Genomic DNA, 24,841 nt, shown 5'->3' on the forward strand with positions numbered 1-24,841 from the left:
GCTAATGCCAGGGCTTATGCCCTTATGTTTCAGGGTATCAGGTACATTTCATTCTGAAAACGTTGCTCATCTCTAAAGTAAATACATATACTTATAAATATGTATCTATGTATATATACATGTGCATGTGTATACATATATTGATCATTGTTACTGACTACTGGTTTTCTCACTTCTTTTGAAAGCTCTTTCCCATAATAGCCCTAACCCGTGTGTCTGTAGTCGTTTGTGGACTCGCCTACAGCTGTGACGTGCTAGTGGAAGTGGCTCTTGCGAAAATGTCGCAACGTATTCAATTAGGTTCAATCACTTACTGATTACTAATTGCTAAGGACGGACACCAACACCAAAGAGATCGTGTTGTTGTTGTTGTTGCCTGTGCGCCAAATATTTAAATTCACAAGATCACTATAAACTTTGCACCTCTTACTCGTCCGCTTGAAGTTGGAGTCGGCGTAGCGATGGCCGAGTCCGGTATTGATTTGGGCTACGACATGGCGATCGATTTAAACTATCTTCAAGATTCGGATATGGACTTTTTAACAAATGTTACAGTTGCTGGACGTAATTCTGGAGATGTAGAATTCTATGAATTGAAATCAAAAAGCTCTCTACCGGAGGAAAAGTGAGTAAATTTACAAATTTAAGTAAATAATGTGCGAGGTTGATATGTACATACATACATACATATATATGTATACCGATAGATACACACATACATATAAGCAAACGACATGCGCACACAAACACATAGCCGCTTCACCAATTTTATTTTGCGCATGATTAACGCTCTTTTGATATCTTATCAGCCAATGGGGATTTATACAACGTTCTTTCGAACGGGTTTTGTCGCTGTGTGCGTCTGGCTGGGCTGTCTTTACAGCTGATACCTCTACCCTAAAAATCAAAATGCGTGTAGGACATTTAATCGCACATTCATATTTATACGTTATAAACTTATAAATGTATGCATGTAGATATGTATGGATGTATGTTTGTGCATGCATGTCTGTATGTGTGATAATTAACAATGTCCGAATGCTTGCAAAGTGTTCGAGCTGACGTGAATTCGACTTCAGCCACTTGGACACACACTGAGCTTTGCCTGGCTATAGGCACGCGTTCCAATACATATGCATGAATGCACATACATATGTGCTAATTAAACTTATATAAATATAATATTTGTGTGTTTATGGGCGCTTCGTTTTGTACATATGTACATACATATATAGTATATACATAGTTAGTCCCCAGCGGTAACAAACTATAAGAACCGTTAGGCTAGCAGTTAAAACGATCGACAACTGGCAACTCTGGAGAGCATTACTGAGGATATCTCAAATGAAATTTTGGCACCAGTGGCAACCATTTAAATCGAAATACGTTACAGAAACCCTGACACAGAGGGAGAGAAAGAGAGACGAAAGCTCATGGTAGTGCGCATGTGCCATTAATAGCCAAAATATAAGATCGGGCATGGTATATATGTATGTACACATCGCATATATATTCACCATAATACACATATTCACAAATGGTCCGGCATGTTTACAGGGCTACCGAATCTGAATTATCATATCAAACTTGAACTGCATATATAGAGAAATTGCGCAGAATCTGTAGGCATTTCAATTATTTGTAGTGGTATATATACAATAATTTTAGAAATTTTTGGTTAAGCAGGCGAGCAGACACCCTGTATGGGCACCCGCTATAATTATGTTGGTTGTCGCTGGTGTTTTGTCGGCACTCGTTTGTACTATTCTGGCTAGAATACACAAGATCAAGGTCTTCGCGGTGCTTTGTACTCTCAAGGGGTCGAAAAAGAGGATTTTAAATACATTTGTTTTGCTCACTAACTTTGCCCAAATCGTTGACAGATTTTAGAGTGGCTGATGGAACGTTCGCTGCTCTTTAGGAAATTCGTTATTAGTGTATCCAAGTTAGTTCGTGTGTGAAGTGAGCGCTAGACAGAATACTAAAAAAAAGAGGAAAATAGAATACACATTGTGGACACACATTTTTTTTAATGATCGATTGAGCGATCATGTTCTCCTACTGGGGTAAGAAAAATACCCAGCCCGCTCAAATGGGCGGGGATAGAGGTACGGAAAAGAATACGTTAACAATTGGATCGAACGAAAACCAACAACAAACATACGATATGCCAGCCCAGAGCCACGGATCAACGGAAACGACGGATGTAGCGGACACAGCAACATGGGATGCGGATGTGGGCGACACACAAACGGCGAAGCAATTGTCACCCACACCTGAGAATCGTCAACACGAATTTCAAGAGTTTTTGAGGCGTGTGCAGACACTGCACATTCCCCGTGAAGGCACAGACACAGTGCAAGCGCCACTTCCGGATCATATGGCGCTAAATGATGGTTCAGCCATAGAGGTGGGCGTGGAACCATCGACGCTAATGGATTTTGATGAAAATAGCGATACTTGCGTCACAACAGCTGGACCATCAACAGCAAATCAGATACATCCAGCGGCCCTTGAATCTCAATCAGCGTCTAGGCCATGGGCAAATAGCGAAAAGTCAGCGCCTACGACAAACATCAGAGTTACCGTTGGCATAGACAAAGATTTGGAAATGATTCTCGAAATGGATCCAAGTATTGTAGATTTAGGTGATATTTCGGCGACTGAAGCGACAGAACCGCGCGTTGTAGGCCTGCCTCCGCTTACAGGAGGGTAGGTATAACGCTCCAATATTAAAAACTATGCATATATAGATTAACAGATAATACGCTACCAGCGCCCACACACAAACTAATACTGAAATTTCAATGCCTGTTCTACTGATTCTCTCCATTCTACCCTCTTCTTTTTTTTTTGTTCTAGACCAAATTTCAAGAACGTGGTCACTACGTCCCGCACCCAACTGAGGCTCGCCCTCCAGCGCGAACAGCAACAACAACAGCAAATGCAAAATGTTTGTGTGGGAGGACCATCGGATGTCATGGGCAATGGCAATAGCAATGGCAACAGCATGTGCGATAGCACTGCCTCCAGTCTGGATCAAATACTTATGCAAAAGGATCGCATGCCCACCTCAAGCCCAGTGCCGCTCAAAGTACCGCTGCAAAGCATTGGTGTTGATGTTCCCCCTCAAGTGCTGCAGGTGAATAAACCGTTAACCAAAGCGTCATCCACTCCACTTGATATGTAATTGCTAATGAACCTTTATTTGTTGTACAGGTTAGCACTGTCCTCGAGAATCCCACCAGATATCATGTTATACAAAAGCAAAAGAACCAAGTGAGGCAGTACCTTAGTGAATCATTTAAGCCATCGCCTTGGAATTGTCAAAATTTTGATGTAAGTGTGTGTGTTTCGTGTGTGTTGCGCTTGAGGCAATTCTTTTAAACTTGCTTGCTAAAATTGACGAGCCCCCACAAATACCTAAATACATACATATGTATGTATGTATGTACATACATATGTGGAATTGTTAAGGCTTGCCAAAAATTTAAAACGATGTGAAGAAAATTCGTATTTGAGCTCCATTTACCGGAATCGGCTGTCATGTTGCAAAGGGCATTTCACAAAACTCGTATTAAAGTCTGTGCATGGGAATTTAATATTATTGCCACTTTTTATTGCAGAATAAGACCGCAAATACCTCTGCTTCTACCGGAAATCTACAGAGCACAGCTCTAGCCAATAGAGGAGCTCATATAGATCGGCCAAATAGTTTCGGCGGAGATGCTGCCTCAGCAATGAGTAATTTCAACAACTCGCCATGCAATATGCAGCTAACACCACAATCGGGACCGAACTTAAGGATGTCTTTATTATCGGATGATTCGGTCCACAATTCGCCGTTTGGTGGCGGTGGCTGTCCAAGTAGTGGCAGCTGCAATCCAGGCAATCAGTTCTTAATGGCTGGCATGGATCAGAGCATGACAGAGCCAAATGGATTGAAACAGAAGAATCAATTGTTCAACAAACTTAATTCAAACTTGAATTCTTCCGTGGGTGCTCGATCTTCGGCCGGCATCGGAAATGCAATGCGTAATAATAATTATTCTGGAGCTACCACGGCAAGTCCACTGCATTGTACGTCAGCTCCCATGTCTCCGAGTCTGAGTTCGGTGGCCACGAGTGCCTCAGAGGTGAGTCCAAAAAAATGTCAATCCCTAAAATACGTATATTCGCCGCCTTCATCTTTGAGAAATGTTTTTAAATTAAATTGTCTAAGTGTTTTTTCTAAAGTACTTCAGCAATGATATTATTTTAGTGGGTGTGAACGAGAAAGCAGTAGCGTTTAAATTGCGCAAATTCAAAACAGATAAGAAAGTTGTTCAAAAGTTGAGGCGCAATAGTCTGCAAACTTGTTCAAAATTATTCCTATTAAATTACTTTATCTGCAGAATTAGAAGAATCTAATTTTTAGGCATATATTTGCATAATTGCATAATTCTGCTTACAACTTTGCACAAGAGTGTCTAACCACATAGTATTTTGATATTATTCTGTAATTTTCATTTCCATAATTCCATAATTATCCGCAACCGTTGGAGTAAAGTGGTTTCGCGATCTTAACATTTTTCAATTAATCGTCTGATATTGATCCGAGAATTCAACAACTTAGAAGAAACAATAGTATCAGTGTTGGTAATAAAAATGTACTTCACTCCAGATTCTTGGGGCTTTAATCATACAACTGTACTTAGGTAAGATAATGTCTTGCTATATAATTGCAAGCAATATAAATTGACTTCGCTAATTACATTGCAAGAATCAGAATGCATTTTTTGTTTTTACTAACATTAAATACATTTCGAATATACGAACTTGATGAGATTATTCAGTTACAGGAAAGGATTTTTTTGCTATTTGATATGGAGATTATAGTAATTATATATTGCTTGCTATACCTCAATAGATTTATATGCACTTAAACTTAATTTTATATGAAAAACGTAGCCCCTAAAGGCTATACAAAAATATCTTTAGTACACGAAATCCCAATTCGATTTGGTTGACTGTGGTAATGGAAGTTTTTTATATGGCTTTTAAATTACTTTATGTGTCAAAAAAAACAATAATTATACGATCTTTTTTTATAGCTTAAAAAAGCATTCTGGGGGTGAGTCAGACAGGAAAATAATTTGTTTATATAATTGGTCGATTTAGCGGGTATGTCATGAGAAATAGAACTGTAAAAGGTTTTTGCACGTTCCCATTAGAATCCAATTGGCGTTGACTGGACTGGAAATTAACGTCATGGCAGACATACATATGTACATATGTACTTACATACATATGTATGTATGTTATTTTTCTAATGATCAATTATCTATGCAAATTATTTTAGAATGTGGGGATGTGGATTTGTCATACTGTTACTATCGCCGCATTGATGTGTCAAAAAAAAAAAACAACCAAAATAAGAGTACTTATTGCATAAATCGTATTTGGTACGTTTTTTGTTGTTGTTGCTTTTTTCTTTTTAATCAAGTGGCATCCCCCTTTGGTATTTTAAAACGGAGCGTTGCCAGCTCCGAGCGATAAAATTATAACGTCTTTCTGTCAGCGAGTTGGCATGTCCGAAACATTTTAAATTATTGTAAGCAGCGAATGACGGTTAGTAGTAATTCGTATTTCGAGGCAAGTGGAGTTCTCAGCTGTGGTGTCGAGTCATCGTCATCGTCAATCGGCTTTCGCGTCAAATCGCAGCGGTTTTTTGCTCAAATTGAATTCCTAAGCTCAACTTTATAGAGCATTGATGTTTCCATACCTATGCAGAAGAATTGAATTTAAAATTGAAAAAGAACGGAGAGCGAAAAAAGTAACTGCCTTAACTTTGAACTAAAAACTAACTGAACGATTCCTACTTTTTGTTGTTGTTTATTGTTTTTTTTGTTGTTGTGCTGCATTGCGTTCAATTGATTCGCAATGTACCGACGTCGGTGGTAGTGATGCGGATCCGGGCACGGGTCCAGTGAAACGTATTATTAATATCATTTTTTTTTCCGCCATCATAATTGCTGTTATTGTTATTGTTATTATTGTTGTTGTCAGTTATTATAACATACATACATACATACGTACGTACTACAAACATACATACATATGTGGCTGTTGCGGTAGGACAGGCGAGTGAAACAAAAAGACGAGGCAAGGCTTAAGAAGAAGTCCCCCAGATCTCAAACAAATTCCAAAACCAATACCTTCAGTATTTTTGAATTCAAATCGCGTCGCAGTTCACCAAATTGCAAATCACAAATCGTATTCGTAGTCGAAGTCGCATTCGTCACTGCTGTATACTTGTACGAGTATATACACATAATATATGATATATAAAGTCAGAGTGGTCCGAAAAGTGAAATCGAGGTCTGAATGCACGTGCTACCGTGGATATCTGCTACCACACTGTCGCCAAGGCGCAGCCGTCGTGCCGTAACAAAAACTAACGCAACCGGCACTGGGACCGGCATCGGCATCGGCACCGGCACCGGCATTGGCATCGGCATTGGCATTGGTAGCGACACCATCGGTAACGATTCGGCAACATCCAAAATCCTGAGCGGTACAAAGAGCTCTTCGGCCTCATCATCATCAGCATCATCGTCATCATCATCGTCAGAAGGACGGCAAAGCCGACGAAATAATATGCCGGTACTTAGTATTGCAGCTCGTCGTCAAACCAAGGTAACTTAGTTGTTTTGTTTTTCTGCTTGTTTTTTTTTTCTTTTTGTTTTTTTTTTCTTTTGAAATACGCCTATTACCACCACTATGCTATTGCTTGCTATCAGAGCAGATTTGAAGAGGGTTCGGCTGGGCGGGGAGAGGGCCTTTTGGCATGCTAGGGAATTCTAAGCGCGATGCATGCAAGTGGAATATACATACAGATGTTGTTTTTAATTTTCTGTATATGTACACATATACGATATATGAATACAAACATACATACATACATACATACATAATATAATAACATACATACATATCTATACAATAATGGTGAACAGCTGAACGAACGAAGCGACAAAGCGACGATCGACATACGACAACGAATGAACGAACAAATGAACAACAAGTGAGCGAATGCTTGTGCATATTTACGATTAATTATAATTAACAAATATTTGGCCAATTGGTATTTAACGCTTACACATACAGATACAAATGCATAGAAGCATGCCAGCTCAATCAGTTTGAGTGTGTGCGTGTGTGTATTGATATATTGGGTTTACGCTGGTATGATCCATGCCACATATATAAATATTAGCGATCTTTTCGCTGCTTTTTGATGCTTAATTAAGGCGACACGACGCACAACAAAAATGTTAATGAGTACTAAACATAGCGTCATGCACGCACACACACACACATACTCACTGTATGTACATATATAGTATATATGTATATTGTACATATGTATGTATGTACACATATCTATCTATTAACATGCATTGTTGTTGTTTTTATTTTTTATTTATTTTTTGTTTATCATGGATGATAGACACTTAGTAATTATTGTTATTGTAGGAGGAGTAGTTGGGAGCAGTTGGGGGGGGGGGGGGGGGGGGGGGGATGGGAAAGAGTCAGTCTTTGGAGTCTGTGTAGTTACATTTAGCCCTACGATTTGCAAGCAAGTAATAAAAACTCGGATATCTGTTGATGTTGTTATTATTGTTGTTGTTGTTGTTATTGTTATTTTGATTTTATATTAGAAATTTCATTTTGCGAACCGGTTTGCTCAAGAGGTTTAGCTGCTTGAGCATTTGTTGCTGGATTCAAAAAATTACAAAAATAAAAAAGCTCTGACTTTTGCTGTTGCCGATCGCTGCTGCTGCTGCTATCGTTGCCAATAACAACAACAACAACAACAGTAGAGACAACGTCAACGAGAATGTCAATAAATAAATCTGAACAACATTTCAAATCAATCGTCGTTATGTATTTATTGAATTGACCCAAATTGTGAGCAGTTGCCCTTATACACCCAACATGTCGGGGCTTCTACCCTTTTACAAAAAAAAAAAAAAAAAAAAAAAAGAAACAAAAAATATAAATAAATATGTGCCAGAAAAGTAAATGAAAAGCAGAAATCACTTGGCAGAAAAGAAAGAACGAAAAAAATGAACTGGGCTCTTTCTCCTCTTGATAATTCTTCATTCAGAGACTTCTCGCATTTTTTTGTTGTTGTTGTTGGTGTTTGTGTAATTCACATCAAATTTCCCGCATTCTTTGCAGGGTGTGCCTTAAAACGTGTGTATATACATATACACATACACATATACATACATACGTGTATATATGTGTGTGTACTTATTGTTGATTTATTTATTTTGTTTGCCGGGCGGGACAGACGTAATCGCTTTAAGATTTCTGAAGCTTAGATAAGGTTTTTAACAATTTAGGTTCTCTTCTTCTTCTTTTATTCTTTATTATCGCTTAGGCCTTCATAATACACACGCACACACACACACACACACACGCACACACATTTAGCAGATAAATAGCATAGATACAGCTAGTGGGTGCCTACTCTTTATAGTGCGCGAAGATTTACGTCATTATACACAGAAATCTGACTGATCTGATAGTGCCCGTGTCCCTGTCCATGTCAGTCATTCTCTATCTCCACCCCCCCTCGCTCCACAAAGATGACGACTACAGGTGGTTGAGCGGGATGATGAGAAGTTGAAAAGAAGATGGGAGGCTTTTTTTTGCACCATGCGCTAATTTTTGGGGGCATTTGGCCCAACAATTGACGCCTGCAAGATAAACTCTTACAAAACACATTCTATTTATTATTGTACGCCGCACAACACGCAGATACATACATAACTATGGTATGTTATACATACAGACAGATATACAGCCGTATTAATATGGGATGGATGCGTGTCTTCTCTTCTATTAATCTTTTCTGTTCTTTTTTGGTTAATGCTTATCGTTGAGGAACACAAATTGACGCATTTTGTTGGATCGACCTGCCTACCAACCCCCACCCCCCCCTCCCCCCCACTCCACCCCCACTTCTTCAGCTCGAGGCTCGACACGATTTGCGACGGTCTCCGGGTCCATGGGTGTCTCAATAACTGTAACCGTAGCCTCGGTCTCTTCGTCTGTCCGTCTGTCCGTCAGTCCGTCTGTTTGTCTGCCTGTCTATCTATCTGTCCGTCCTTCCCTCTGCATGGGTGTATGTGCGTTTACAATGAGGCGCCCTTATCACAGAGTAATTAATTACTTATAAAATACATGAAGTGGCAGTTTGTATTCCATTTATAAATAAAAGTCTATACACACACATATACATACATACATTCATACATACAAGTATATATGTACATATGTATATACTCGCGAACGTGCAATGACAATAAAATAAAATATTTAAAAACAACAACATCAACAAATAAGGTTACACACACACACACACACACACACACACGCACACGCACATATACAGACCATATACACGACATTACGCAATTCATTTCTTTTCTTCAGCCCTCATATCGGAGGCCCGGGGACCGAGCAAATTAATTTATTACATGACTTACGCAAAAGCTTCCAGCTCCATGCTTTATGGGCGATATAGTACTCGTATGTACTATAAGAAGCGGGTGCTGTTGTTGGTGCAAATATAGTATCGCATTCTGTATAATTGCATTTTTCTGATATTGCCAAATTCCAAGAGTGTTCCCCCACACACACATACTTGTATACAAATGTACATTTGTACATACTATATATGTTTGTTTGTATATATCTTTTGCAATAATTCAGAAATTTAAACCGTAAACGATCCGCACACTACCACTACCTGTTGATTGTTGTTGAGTCACGCATTGTTTTTTCCAGACCCTGGACATGTTTCAGTCATTCCCATTCAGTCTCGTCAATTAGTCAATCGGTCGATTAGTCAATCAGTCAATCGGTCAATCAGCTAAGATTATATTTAAGTTATTTTTGTTACTTGCCGTTATCTGCGAAACGTGTGTTTGATTTGGTTTTTTTTTTCGGGCTTTATTTATAACAGCTTTACCTATTACTGCTCTACAATAACAACAACGACAACAACAATAGCAATAACCACAAATCCTCCATGTGCCGCTCGCCTCTTACGCAAACGCTGATTGAAATGCTTTCAGAAACCCAATTGGTCCGACTTGGAAACGGCCCAGGTACAGCTAGTCGTAGTAATGCCCGCCCGCCCGGCCGGACGCCCTTGTGGGCGTGCACATACAAACAAATATACATACATACATATATGTATATACTATATACATACATATGTACATAAGTACATACATCACTTCCTAATACCATTGACTGACAGACGACTACCCAGCCGGCTTCGGTTTCGGTTTCTATTTTGACAACTGCAAAATTCCATTTAGGTAGGCTTACATATAATATGTATGTACATATGTACTATATATCTAAGGAGTAGTTGGGTGGTTGGGGGCGGTGTGAGGGACGAGCTGCTAGTGCTGTTGCTAATGCTATTGCCATTGCCGTTGACGTCTGACGTCTGACGGTCGTTTAAGTAAGTTAATTGATTTTTAAGCTAGCCTCTAGCTTCTAATGCGTTATGTAAACGGTAACTGCAAATTGGAAACGACAATCGAAATATATACATATACAAAAATGTACAAAAAAATAAAAAAAAAACAGTTCTGCCGATAATCACAGATCGGATATGTTTTCCCACATACGCGTATGCATGTATAGTATAGTATTTATGTTTATACATATGCAGGTGCTTATGTAAATACATATGTACCGAGAATTGGGAGAGGGGGAGCTGGAGAGGGGGGGGGGGGGGTTGGAGCACGTCATTGCTTGGCTTTGTTTGTTAACTTTAAAAATCTGCTCAGATGTCTGGCTGGCGCTTATCGAGCTTTAATGTTTATGCCAACCCAATCATTAGATTACATAAATAAATAATCATCATTCTCTGTTGTATACATTATTAATAATAAATGCCAATTTAACAAAAAAATGTGAAAAATAATATTTCTGTGTGTTTGTTTCTATGCTTGCAGCAACCCTCATACTCTTTCGACAGCGATGTAAGTGACTTTAATTTAACAATTACCATATATTGATTGATATTTGAACAAATCGGACTATAATTGCGGCCATTCTTTGTTTGGTCCGTTGTTATGCATTTGCCCAATTATGTGAGGGACTTTGAGAGTCCACTGACTGCAACCAATGTGTCGATTAATGAAATAACCATAAAGATTAGGGAATAGGACGAAAGATCCATGGAAAAAGTGAATGTCGTTGTGTAAGAAGAAACTCTTTTGATCTCAGCTGGGAACCAATGGTATAAGACTGGTAATCCAGCCAGAGGTGGAACTGCTCTCCCATCATCACCTCAGCAGAAGTGTTGTCAAAAAGGGAGAAAGACTTACAGGACTCTGGCGCAAGGACTCAAATATTCCTATACCTTTTTCGCTTTTCCGCTTTTAAATAATTTATTTCAAATTAAGATAAAGATTCGAATCTGGTTGGAGTTCTAGCTAAGACAGCTACTGTTGTAGCTGGCAGACTAGCCCTATCCTTGCTACATTCCTGGATGTATGAAGGAAAACAAGAAAAATGCTTATATAACAATATGCAGCTTTATAAATATTCTTTCAAGAATGTCAGTAGTTGACAGCTACAAAATATAACTAATTGACGAAGAATTGTTGATATTGATTGAAGTTATGATACTCTATATTCGAAAGAGTCAGGGATAACCAAATTCTTGATAAGCATTCCAAAAAAGAACAGACCTATTTTCTATACTAACAGCCGATACATAAATGTTTGTGTAAAAAAACTATAGGCAGGGATAACTTTTCTGTAGGGTATTCCCCAATCGGAGGTAATTTTTTGTAGTTAGATTTGATTTATATTTGTTGGTTCATTGTTATCAGTAATTGCAGCTTCAGATCTTTTGAGCAGAAATTAATAACGCCAATAGATCAGCTTCAACTTCAGCTTCAACTTCAGGTTCAGGTTCAGGTGCAGGTGGCAGACACAGTTGCCGGCCGGTCGGAGCAACTTAATGTTCTTCTATATAGACACACACACATGTACATATGCATATACTATACATGCAAGTATGTGTGTGTGTGTGTGTGTGTCTGTGTGCAAGTGCACTCATACATGGGCGCATTGAAACGCATGCGTGAAGAGAATGGCTAGTTTTGGCAGACTGTTAGACCAGACCGGCTGACATTGGGGACTCTAGAATCATATGAATACATGCATACATACATACATGCATACATACATACATGTATGTACATACATATGTTCGTTTGTACATCAGCCGCCAATATCGCCAATAAAAATATCAAATGAGACGAAAACAAAAGCACAAAAATGCACGTAATTTGTGCAATGTGCAGTCAGGTAGGTGGGCGGGCGGTGGGGCGGGGGCGATCAGTTCGGTCGGACGGTCTGTCGATCGGTCGGTCTGTCGGCTCTGACAAATTCGAAGTTGTTGTGCTTTGTAGCCTCGAGGCCGGCTATGAAAACTGAGCGACGATTTGATTGTGCGTGTGTGTTTTCGGGTAGAGCAGTGGCCGGGCAGGGTTGGGTAGGGTAGGGTCGGGGGTAGAGGTAGTGGCATTGGCCGTGTCAGGGGTAGAGTGGTGGGGAGGCGGTCTTCGATTCTGGCGTATCGCTCGATCGAGCCTAAAAGCTTGAGCTTGAAAGCGAGCGCAACGCATGCGAAATGTTGTGTCAAGGTTCCAGTTTCGTCATTGTCGCAGTAGACAGAAGCGGTGAGTGGAGTGATCGTGGCTGTGGATATGGATGTGGACGTGGACGTTGCCAAGCGACCCACTCAACAAGTGACAGACAATACGTCATTGCGTGATATGCGCAACAGTACAGTATTATCTTTAAAATACTCGCACTTAACCCAGTGGTGCCCCCGTAAGCTAAATGATCATTTGTGGTTTTTATTTTTTTCTAAAATTAAATATTTTTTATTTTGATCAATTTTGATATCCCCGATCATAATAAAGCCTTTTTTTCAGTGTCATCTGCTACCATTATCTTTTGATTTTCTTACCATAAGAGGAAATTCTACAAAGTTGTTGAACATTTGACCATCTTCATTAGAGGCCATAGATCACTAATTGGTAATCAAGTTTGGTCGCTAATCGATAAACAAAGATCATAACCGTACAAACCGATTTCTGATCCAGTTTAAACGCGAAAAGAACTGGAATTCGTCCCATACAGTGTAAGCAATACTCGTAAATATGAATAGTTGCTCACAGATTAGCATTCGAAATTGTGTTAAGAATGCATATAATCTGGTTGGATTATGACCATTACTTAAAGCGATATCTTTATCGATTTCCTGCGAATTTCTTGCCAATCAATGATAAAAATTCTCTGGTGGATTTATGCAATGCATTATTGCATTGTATTTGTTTTGCGCTCCACTTAAAAGTTTCTTTATGAAGCGGTTTGTACTGCCACTGGATGATGGTTAATTTTTATGCATTGCGTGGGTGCAGATATTTGGTTCGGTTCGGTTCGGTTCGATTTGGATGTGGATGGGAATGGTTTTTGAAACGTTGCAGCATTATTGGGGTTTACATATGTATGTATGTATGTATAAAAAATGAATGCATCATCAGCCACTGTTCCAGTGAGTGTTTGAACTCGAAATTTTATAGGGGCACACGCATACATACATATGTACATATGTATGTATGTACTTACATATATAGACACGAGTATATGCATGTATTTGGTATGTTCAGATACTACACCATTCGGGTAATTGCCCTGCCACAACATGCACAAGTGTCGTCTGAACGGTCTGAGCGGTTCGGTGTTTGCATGGGAATTTAAAAAAAAAATTAAATAAAAAAGCTCCAAATCAAAAAATACAAAAACCAAAAACAAGTTTAACAAATGTGTGTGTGTGTCTGTGTGTGTGTGTGTGTGTGTGTGTGCTGAGTGTACTGTGTGGTGTATTTGATATCGGAGCCACGTCGCGATCGTTGGCATTGCCGATGTGTAAGTGCAAAATTAGCTAAAACTGAAATCTTATCGGGCGTCTCAGTCGCAGTCACAGTCTCAGTCGCAGTCGCAGCAAGTAATTAGGTACGTTATACTTACATACATACATGTGTACCGCATTACCATTACCATTGCGCGTGCGTGTGTCTCTCTCCTTCTCTACGTACGTGTGTGTGTGTGTGTGTGTGTTTGTGTGTGGTGTGCGGTGTTTGTGGTGGGTGGAAGGGGGAGGGGTTTGTGTAATTTGATGATCAATCACTTAAACTACTATTTATTCAAAGTTTATGTCGTCCATTGCGTTTTCAAGTTTGCTTTTTGTATTCTTGACACGGGCCATGCGATAAAAGGAGTGAAGTGGTGGGGGAAGAAGAGAATAGAGAGACATTGGCGATCGTGGCAGGCGTCGGCGGCTACCCTATGAAGTTGGTGGCAGTCGCATCAATATAAAGACAAATGGCGACGTATCAAGGATAAACAAATGGTGCGTGCTATTGTGGGCGGGAATGTACGCGTACGTCCCCTTCCTATCTGATTTTAGATTTCGATTGTGAAAGGCAATTTAATGACATGTCTGTTGACAATTAGAGTAGCCCCCAACTCCGGCCTTCCCTTAATTGATCTGAGATACATACATATGTACATATGAACATACATATGTATATGTATATAAATATCTATTTTGAATCGCTCAATTGTGGCAGCACGTTTTCCCTAACTGACCCAAATTAGCTCAGATCATCGACTCGAATCTTCAGACACGCTTCTTCCATTGTTCTTTAAGTTCAATACGAGTATGTTAATGCTTCATCTTCTTTATCTTGTACATTGTGTATTTGTAGAAATTGTTAAAAGCAAAGCACACTACCTACATACATATGTGCCCCACAGCGTGTTATCGCCAGACTTCACTTTCTACTTCCATAAATATAAGTTCTTGATGTTGTCTCCCTGCCTAGTCGTTATAGGACATTGTTGTCCAATTACCCGAAACTGGCAGCCCAGTTTCAAGGTAAAGCCAAGCAAGATGTAATTTAGAACCGGTTCAGCAACCAGTTGACTCGACTCAACGAATCAGATATCAGCTCTGCATTTGCATATCCTCATCATCACTATCATAATCATCATCTTGTAGTGCCAGGCCGGTAGAAATGTTGACAATAAGTACTAGTCAGAAATTTCTACATATTTTAGCCAAGCAATTGCGCTACACAATGCAATAAGCTGTGTTGCAAAACTCTCCAAACGATGCTGAATGTAGCTTGAGATGATCGATAGTATCATAAATATTTGGTATTTTCCAATTTCATTTATCGATCCCCTAAATATATCAGATTTGTTATTATATTTCAATTATAGATGTTTTCTATTAACAATTAGCTAAAAAGAAGCGCGTTCAATTATTTTCGGAGGATTGAAGAAATTAAGTACGGTTTTCATTCCTCTTTAAATGATATTGTGTTAAAAAAAAGCACCAATAATTGCATATTTGGTTTTGCTTTGATTTGAAATACCAGCAATTAAAACAATATTTTTAACATATTCCACATGGAATAATTATTCTTTGCCGAATTCTCTTTTACATACAACTGTTGCTTGGTTGTGTTGCATTTTGGATTGTTTGAAAAAGGCAATTATTTTTTGGTCATTACTCGCCTCTAATTAAATGAAAAATCAATCATGTCTTAATAAATTCTATTTAGATGTGTTTTTAATTATATCTAATTAAATCCATATTACCATTCCTGGGCAACTGTTCGCACACAAATCGGTTATTTGCTGCCTCATCAGCTTCATTTTATAAGATATTTCTCAGTATTACTCGTAAGTATTTATCTCATCGGGTATATCCCGCACTTCCAATGACGAATTGAACTATTAAGCTTATTTATAAAAATCGCATTAAAATGGTATAAAAGACAGAAAAGAACAGAATAGATAAACAAAAACAACCACAAGTCATGCAAACGATAGTAGCAATCGAGTAGTTGAGAAAAAATCCCCACTTCTCTGAAGTGCGCGACTCTGCATAATACCTCACCTACAATATCGGGGGCTCAATTGTCGGCTCAGCTCTGTTCGACACATTAGCTTTGATTTGTTAGCCTCTCTACGCGGAGAAATATTGACAGAGGAAAACACAAAAAAAAAGAAAAAAATGATGGGCTATTTAAAACATTTTAACCTTGGTGTGGGAGGGTGGCTAAATGAATGCCCTATCAACTATAACTGGCTCTCTACTTGTTCGTCCGTCTGTCAGTCTCTGCTTCTATGTGTGTGTGTGTGTGTGTGTGTTTCCGTTACGAGCAATTTGCATTCAAAAATTTATATGTTTGCCTGTAATTACCTTTGCATAGGAAAAAGTTAGTAATCGTTGCATACGCATTGCCCCGCAAAAAAAAAAACAACAACAACCAACCCCCGCCACCCTGCCGCCCTACCTCCCTCCATGACTCCATCACCCCGCCCACCAGCATACTACAGCTATATAGCCATAGCTATAGTCATAATCAAAAATCAAATTAAATGGAATTCGTTTCAAGTACACGGCACTGGGCACTGTGTGCGGCGATGTTAATTGGTCGTGCGGCCAATGAGAAAAAAAAACCACACACATACACACACATAGCCGACTACTACAAATACTATCTATTGGCAACACACACACACAACCAGAGACACACACACAGATGTACACAGCCACAACAAACAGACAATTGTGTTTTCCATAAATTAAATATTTTTCAATGTTTAACTGCAGCCGCAATGATGGGCAGTGGACGGATGGACGGGCGGGTGGGTGGTTGGTTTGGTGGAGTTAGTTGTGGGCTTCGGCATGAATTTGGCAGGTTTTTTCTATTATTGTTTGTTTTTGTTGTCGCTGCCGTTTTTCTAATGTTTTTCTATTTTTTTTTCCTATTTTTTGCTCATTTTTGTTTGACACGCTCGAGTGTGCATTAAATCAAATTTGATGCCCTACGGAAATAATGGAGATTATCGTTGGAGCTCTACTGACTGCCTCTTTGTACGCATTTTGTGAATGAATCTTTTTACGATTATTATTTTTGTGCACACTCTGTCTAAAGGCCTTCTACGTCCGTTCACATCATATGCAAATTGCATTCCTTTCCAGCTTCAAAGTTTTGTAAAACACTAGCGATAACATTGTCGTATTTAGCTGTGGTAGGATAGATAGATCGATAGATCCGAATAGAACTAGCTATGTATTCCAATGTAAGTTTAATTTATAAGGGAATGAATTCTCCTGAAGTTCTTAGTGCTGGCGAAGACATTTTTATTTCCTTCATTATTTTGGAACTTTGCCTAAATGTGAGTAACTATTTATTTAACATATTACCACATTAAAAGATGCATATCTTTTTAGTAGTCCCGAAAAAACTAAAATAATTAAATCTACGATTTCGGACGGGCAAAAAAGCCTGCTATTAACTGCAAAGCTTGAAAAATTGGTTGTAAATGGTTATTGTGCGCCCACGAGAGTGAACAAGTTTTTTTTTTTTTTCAAGAAGAGCACCAAATTCTAAATAAGGCCTCAAATATACGTCAAAGACAATTAAAAATCAAGCACTTGTTTTTTTTATAGATTCAATGCAAAGAACTACAAATTTGTAAACGTCTCTTTCATATTTCGAAAGTATTTCAATAACAATATGAAAGGAAAAAACAAATGTACGAATAATAGTGCGTGAAACTGTTTATAAGATCATATAATTGGTTGTTGGTTTTAATGATGTTTTAAAGATTCTTGAAACAAAACCATTTTTTACACTGGCTACGTAGGGCTATATAGGGCTGTTAATTGGCTTGTCTAGCTTCCGTAGGCTTACAAGGTTATCTAAGTTTTCTCCACAAAATTAGCTATTCGGCGATAATCAAACGATATTCTAAATTTGTTTAAATGTTGCTCCGGAAACGGATCTTAGTCGAAAAATTTAATTTGTTCAAACAAATAAAGAGTGAATAAAATCCGTGCGAGACAATATAATGATATTCCTGCAAGGAATTTAGATTGGATCGAACAACTGTTCACGTCCGATTTCTGCATAGGATTAATCACACAGTTTGTAGAAATAATATCAAATCGTAAAGTTATTTACATTGCATAAAAACACATGCGGCGGTACTCTATTTGATTTGACAAGTTTTTGAAAAGGTCGTTCCGTCAAGTTATTAAAATTCGATTAAGATTGCTCTACATATAAGAAATCTTATCTACATCACTTGCTGGATTTACCACTTCTAGTCATAATTGTAATCAAAAAGCAGCAATCCAATGAATGATCAGCGCGGAAATTAGCACTATGTAGAAGAAACAAAATGTAGATATGAACAATGTGCTCTACAAATTAATAAACAAATGACGCTTACGTACATTATAATCAAAATTAATCAGCTTTAACATGAGAATCGGTTGGAAAATGTATTTTAACTATTCTATACTTTAAGCCAAATCGGCATTCCGTAGCTATCAATGGAATTTTAATTTTATTTAAAAACTGTTTTGCAGAGGAAATCAAAATGGCTTAACTTGACATTCGTAATGCTCAAAGGGTATTGTCTGGTATTAATCGCACAAGCAGACCATCCTAATGAAAGGCATAGGAGATATCGGCCTATTTTGCAAATCATTCTTCGCTATTAAAGGAACGATCAGGCTAAATAAATAAATGTATTTTTCATATTAGAATGAAATTAGGTACTCGGTACGATCTGAGTAAGAATTTTATTTTGCCTTTGCAATAAATATTTCAATTTACTTTACTACAAAGTATGAAACGATATTAAAGCATTCAAACAGATTGAAATATGGCTCTGGATACCCTTTTTATTTTAAACAAAATATGGACTTTATAAATATTTCTAGAATCGTTAGATGTTTGTGAAATCGCACCATTATATATTACATACTACTTGTTGGACATACATAGTACTTATTTGTAGATGCGATTGTTCTAAGCTCACTTCAAATCTACTATATACTTATAGTATAGCTGCAATAGGAATGATATGTTTATACTACAAATTTCCATCTGAGCAACAACTTGGAAGAAACAACGTTGTTTCGAGCTGTTCAGTTTTAATTTATTAATAGACTGCTTTCAGCTGCAGGGTGCTGCTTAGTCGGATTGGTCTGGCCATAGCATTCGATGTGTGTTGTGCCCTTCGAGTTGGAAAGTCGCTTGAAATTGCCAATGAGAATTTTCTGCTCAATTTTTGTTTTTATTGCGCACGCTCCACTACTTATTGTTTCCTTTTAACTGCTCGATGCCGGTAAATTCAATTTTATGCATACATACATATATGCAAATATACATACCTACTATATGTGCAATATATAGTCGTATATTCGTATGAGCTTCATTGTTTTCATTTAAAATTCACAGCCGATTTTTGCGATCTATTTCCCCCACTTATTTTCATTCAGTGAGAGTTTTTGTTTGCAATTTCAATTAATTGGAGAGCCCACGACGAATTTTGTTAAAGGCCGCGTACCTATAACAATGAAAATGTGTGTCACACATCCACACACAGATCCACACACACACACACACAAATCCAGAACTACAACAACAGCAATACAAGTATATGAAACACCTTAAAGATATATAGATATACATATGCGTAAAGACTCTATTATGTGAGGAGGAGGAGGAGGAGGGTGAGGAAGGGAAAAGGGGGAGGCGGGACTGTTCTATTGCATGCATCACTTGTCCACTCAACAACACCTCCCCCTCCCCCTGCCCCCACCCCACTAGACAGCATCTTTGCTTTGCGCAATCTTAATGCATTTGACATGTGAATTAATTGCGCAATCTTGGCATGTTATGGAACATTGGGAACTGGGGATTGGGTGTGTTTTGGGTCTATCGGAGTGTTCGATGAGGGGTGGGGGGTGGTGTGGTGTGCGTTGGGCTTCCTAATCGATAGATCACGACTTTCCAATAAACACGATTAACTAAATCAATTCTCGAGGTAAATAAATCATACATTTTCGTCGTACGAGTAGTTGTTGCAAGTTGTTGCCTTGAACAAATTCGTATATAAACTAATAAATCAAAATTTAACAATAACTTGTACGTAGGTACACACACACTCACACCCATGCACATGTAGATATGTACTGTGTAGTAATAAACACACACACATACTATATACATACATGTGTACATATATCTGTTGCTAGTTGAGGTCTATTTGGCAAAATACTTTATCGCTGGGTGTTAATTACAGCCTAACGCCTTTCGATTCCCACTGGCTCCTCGCCTCGCCAGCCCTAAGCCACAGATACTCGTATGTTGAATGGGACCAGTTTTATGTACAAATAAGCTTTTGAATTTGAGGAAACCACTGCGAAGTCCAAATAAATTATTTCTGTTTATACATTTGTACTTCTTCATACACACACACACACATTATATATAGATAGATATATACTCGTCTATGTATGCTTAGTGTGTATGTTTATGTTTGTACGTGAAATGTTGATTTAGTCTCTAATGAGCATATCACAAGAGTTAGAAACTTGATACAGATTGGCGTCTGTATGTACGAGTATGATGTATTTTAATTCTTTCCTTAAAAGTTCCTATAAACATTACTCACAACAATCGCAGACTTCAAAGTCGAAGTCGCATCATCAGCGGAAGCTTATATAAATATAATATACTCGTACATGCATATGTATAAACAGACTCAATATTAATGGATCTTATGCATAAGTTATGGGTACACACATACACACACACACACACAAACTATATGCAATATTTGATAACAATGGGGGATATACGAGAGTACTCGAAAATTTGTTTACAGCATATATGTACTTGTACACTTATAGGGCTATTGGGGTTTCTTAAAAAAAAAGGAAGCCCCTAAAAACAACTGAACTCATGCATACACACTATATAAACATATGTATATACATAGATACATACATGCGTATGTATATGTTTGCATAAAAATTGCAGACCTATTTGAATACTGATAACTAAATCAAATCATCACATGCGAGAGGTGTCTGTTAAATGGAATGGGATCTTAACTGCACGGCTTTTCAATTTGCAGGTGGACGACATTTTTGATGAATACCTTCCAAGCGAGCCCTTCAATTTTGACAAGAACTTCGGCTCAGAGTTGTCCATCAAGCAGGAGCCGCAGAGCTTGACGGATGCCGAAATAAATGCGCTGGCAAAGGATCGGCAAAAGAAGGATAATCACAATATGAGTAAGTTTCGAGGAGATAGTGTGTACATAGCTCTCCAGCAAGGCTTATATATCCATCGATATTGTTTCAGTTGAAAGACGGCGACGTTTCAACATTAATGATCGCATCAAGGAGCTGGGCACCCTCCTGCCCAAAGGCAGTGAGGCGTTCTATGAGGTTGTCCGCGACATAAGACCCAACAAGGGTACTATACTTAAATCATCCGTTGACTACATTAAATGCTTGAAACACGAAATATCTCGCTTGCAAAAGAACGAATGCCGTCAGCGACAAATGGAGGTTCAGAATCGAAAGCTCATATCACGCATTCGGGTAAGCGGAACGGCTCAAATCTGATTATTATTTCCCACATCATCTCTACAATTGATTGTCCTTTATTGCAGGAGTTGGAAATGCAAGCAAAATCACATGGCATTCCACTGTCAGACTACAATCTGACCTCAGTGTCGGCACCCACGCCTGCCAGCTCCTATTTAAAGAGCACTAGTCCCACACTATCCGCCGTAGAAAGTCGCCACTCCACGCCACTGATAGATGATGTTGTCGATGGCAAGGTAAGTGATTCGAAAACTTATCGGACTCTGAAGCCATTGATCCGCATAGGTTCTTCATGTACAAGTATCTCTTGGCAAGCAACGCTGTCGACTTATAGAAAAACATTATAATAGAACACTTGTAGGTTAAAAGGTAAACAACAAATTATAAGTCTGCCATGCGACTTGAACTAGAATTGGACTTTTGGGGGGAATTTTCATTTCAGCATTCAAAGAGAATATTAAGAATATAAAAGAAGAAATTGAAATTAATAAGAAAATAAAAGAGCTGCAAAAATGAAATCACAAACACAATTGTGTGAATTAACAAGAGAGAATGTCTATCTGTCTATCAAGCCTGTCTCCACGTTGTTATATGAAGACGGATGAAGAGTAGTTGAATAGTACTTCTGGGGTGAAATTGATTCGCTAATAATTTGTCGTGGGGTTAACCGATTTGGACGAAACTTGAAGTAAAGGAAGTCAATTGCATATCATTTAGTTTTAGGAGTAGGAAAATGTAGTAAGCTCGTGTTCCCCAGGGACTATTAGATCGATTTGTCTTATATTGCTGATTGTGGAGTCGGAAATGTTTCCTTCTGCTTTCTACGTACTTTACACAAGCCTAATAAAAAAGGTAAAAAAGTAATATGGGTGTTTAAATTATGAGAACAAGAACCCATTCCCACTCAAATCAACATAAACTTGACCGACCTGCCTAGGACTTAAGTAAATATAGTTGGGAATACTAGCTTTTATATTTTTCAAGATACACACGGAACAACAGACGGACAGGCGGATATCGACTACGCCTTCTTCTGCACTTAACTAGTATACCCTTTTACCCCATCGCATCGTCTACTATCTCTCATGCATCTCAAAATTTGAAGACAGAACTTAATGCTTTGCTTTTTTCTTCTTTATGCTTCTTTATGCAGCTTCCAGTGATAAGCAGCGAACCTAGTCTGGGCATGAACCAAATGGACGAGCTCATGGAGGACAAACATCCGATGCAGGTGCAGGGTGGGGATCCTATGTTGTCATCGCACAGCAGCCATCTGCTGTCGGCCCCCCACTCGCCCACGGCGGCCCAGCTCCAATATGCGAGCAACAGCTTTGGCGGCAAGGGCAGCTCAGAGAATGGGGTGCTCTACAATGGAGGGGGTGGTGGGGCGCATCTCATCGACGATCTGCACAGTTGTAGTGGAGCGAGCAACGGCAGTTGCTGCAACGTGGGTTGCGGGACGGCCAGCAGCAGCGGCTGCTGCAACCATCGGCACCATCACCACACCATGAATCAGCACCACCACAATCACAGCCACAACCATAACCACGGTCATGGCAGCCATGGAAGCAACAGGCACGGGCACAGAGAGAGCAATCAGTCCAATAACATTTTGGACATGCTCGCCCATGATCCCTTGCTCTCCTCATCGCATCGTTCGCATGTGGGTGGCGTCGATGACGATCCACACGCGTCCGTAGATTTGTCGGCGGCCATTATAAATGATTCGCTTTCGCTCGTCGACGAGGCACACAGCGAGCCCATGCTCCTCTCCCAGGACTCTCTGGGCATCGACCTCTGAGTGTTGCACTCGGAATGGGGAGCACAAATCAAAACTAAAACTAAAAATGCAGTGAACACAACAAAGTCGCACTTTTTCTATGCACCAGTTCAAAAAACAACAACAACAACAACAACAGATGAAACAACAAGGAAACAATATAGGTCCCTAAGTATTATTGATCGCCGAAGCTAGCCAAAACAAACAAAACGGTTTTCGGTTGTTGCTATACAAAATATACACACATAGTTACATATGTACATATATACATCTATGTATGCATGTATGTGTGTGTATGTGGATATGTGTGCTTGTATCCAGCATACATACATAAATAGATCATTTTTCTGTACTGTACAACGTTAAGATATTCGTTAATTAGATTTAATCACTAGACAAATGTCACAATCCTTTTTGGTTCTGATTTCAATGCATCATAAACCTAAGCATCAAGCTTATAATACGTACAATACATACGTACAAACTTACATACATACATACATACATATACAATAGAAAAAAGCTAAACATGCGTATCTACAAATTTTTTATACAGATCGCCATCGATCCGGTGCCAAAAACAAAAAACAAAAAAAATTACAAATCGGTCCTATCCCAAGTGCCTTTTAGATACATACTTGTATATGTATAACACATACATGGATGGAACCTTGTAGACAATATTATACTTCGTTGAAATTTGCTCAATTACTATGCATATACATACATCTATGCACATATGTATGTATGTATATATATATATATATATATACATATATAGAGATGGAGTGGTGCACACCATCATTGGGAACCACTCGGAATTGTACCAAGCGTTTATACGAAGCCAGAGATGATGAGTTGATGTTATGGAGTGTTTATTTAAGATGATCCCATCCGATCGATCCATCAGTTTGTTCGATTTCAGCTCACTCTCACGATATATTGTAGCATCGTTTAAACGTACTTACACATACATAGATAAGCACAAATGCAAACAAACACAATACATACACACGCACAATGTCTATGTAGATAGATCATGCATTCCAATGAATATACATAGTATACCGGCTATTTGCTCAGTTTGAATTGTAGCCTAAGCGTCCTCTTGTACTTATCTTCATTTACTTGTATTCAATATTTAACTGTAGTCTCCGAGTTTCTCTTTCCTACACACACACACACACACAACAACAACAACAACCACAAAAACAACAAGCGCGTGCATAATAAAATCCAACAAGTTGCTTCTTTAGCCATTTTTGCATGAAGTACGAACGTTACGTATGTATGTGTCGTAGCAATAGAATTATACACAAATGTTATTATTTTACTCTTTTTTTTTATCATTGTTGATGCCGTTGCCCACTGATAAGGCGGCATATAACTAAGGTACAGGCTAAGAGCATGTACGTTTATCTCTATGTTTGTATGTGTATGTTAAAGTTTTAAAATACATATAAACGCTG

General features: G+C 38.7%; 1 protein-coding gene across 2 annotated transcripts; it reads left to right on the plus strand.

Moving 5' to 3' along the window:
- The first annotated feature begins 239 nt into the window (after nucleotides 1-239).
- On the plus strand, nucleotides 240-24,841 carry LOC115627724. 2 transcript variants are annotated; one of them, XM_030523474.1, is made up of 9 exons: nucleotides 240-625; nucleotides 2,863-3,142; nucleotides 3,220-3,339; nucleotides 3,627-4,136; nucleotides 11,031-11,057; nucleotides 21,115-21,274; nucleotides 21,345-21,586; nucleotides 21,658-21,828; nucleotides 22,746-24,841. In XM_030523474.1, exons 1-9 carry the CDS (start codon nucleotides 462-464, stop codon nucleotides 23,391-23,393), a joined length of 2,322 nt encoding a protein of 773 aa, XP_030379334.1. In that variant the 5' UTR covers nucleotides 240-461; the 3' UTR covers nucleotides 23,394-24,841. The 2 variants fall into 2 exon arrangements, with proteins under 2 accessions (XP_030379334.1, XP_030379336.1); XM_030523476.1 differs by lacking the exons at nucleotides 240-625; nucleotides 2,863-3,142; nucleotides 3,220-3,339; nucleotides 3,627-4,136 and adding an exon at nucleotides 5,657-6,678.

The sequence above is a fragment of the Scaptodrosophila lebanonensis genome, unplaced genomic scaffold (genome assembly GCF_003285725.1).
Source record: "Scaptodrosophila lebanonensis strain 11010-0011.00,11010-0021.00 unplaced genomic scaffold, SlebRS2 tig00000098-arrow-pilon, whole genome shotgun sequence".
Classification (NCBI taxonomy): Eukaryota; Metazoa; Arthropoda; class Insecta; order Diptera; family Drosophilidae; genus Scaptodrosophila; species Scaptodrosophila lebanonensis.

Excerpts from the sequence above, each read along its gene's own strand:
- LOC115627724 (XM_030523474.1), top strand. The coding sequence starts at position 462 with ATGGCCGAGTCCGGTATTGATTTGGGCTACGACATGGCGATCGATTTA. Across the intron at positions 4,137-11,030 it reads TGGCCACGAGTGCCTCAGAG|CAACCCTCATACTCTTTCGA; the intron begins GTGAGTCCAAAA and ends CTATGCTTGCAG. Across the intron at positions 21,829-22,745 it reads ATGATGTTGTCGATGGCAAG|CTTCCAGTGATAAGCAGCGA; the intron begins GTAAGTGATTCG and ends TTCTTTATGCAG.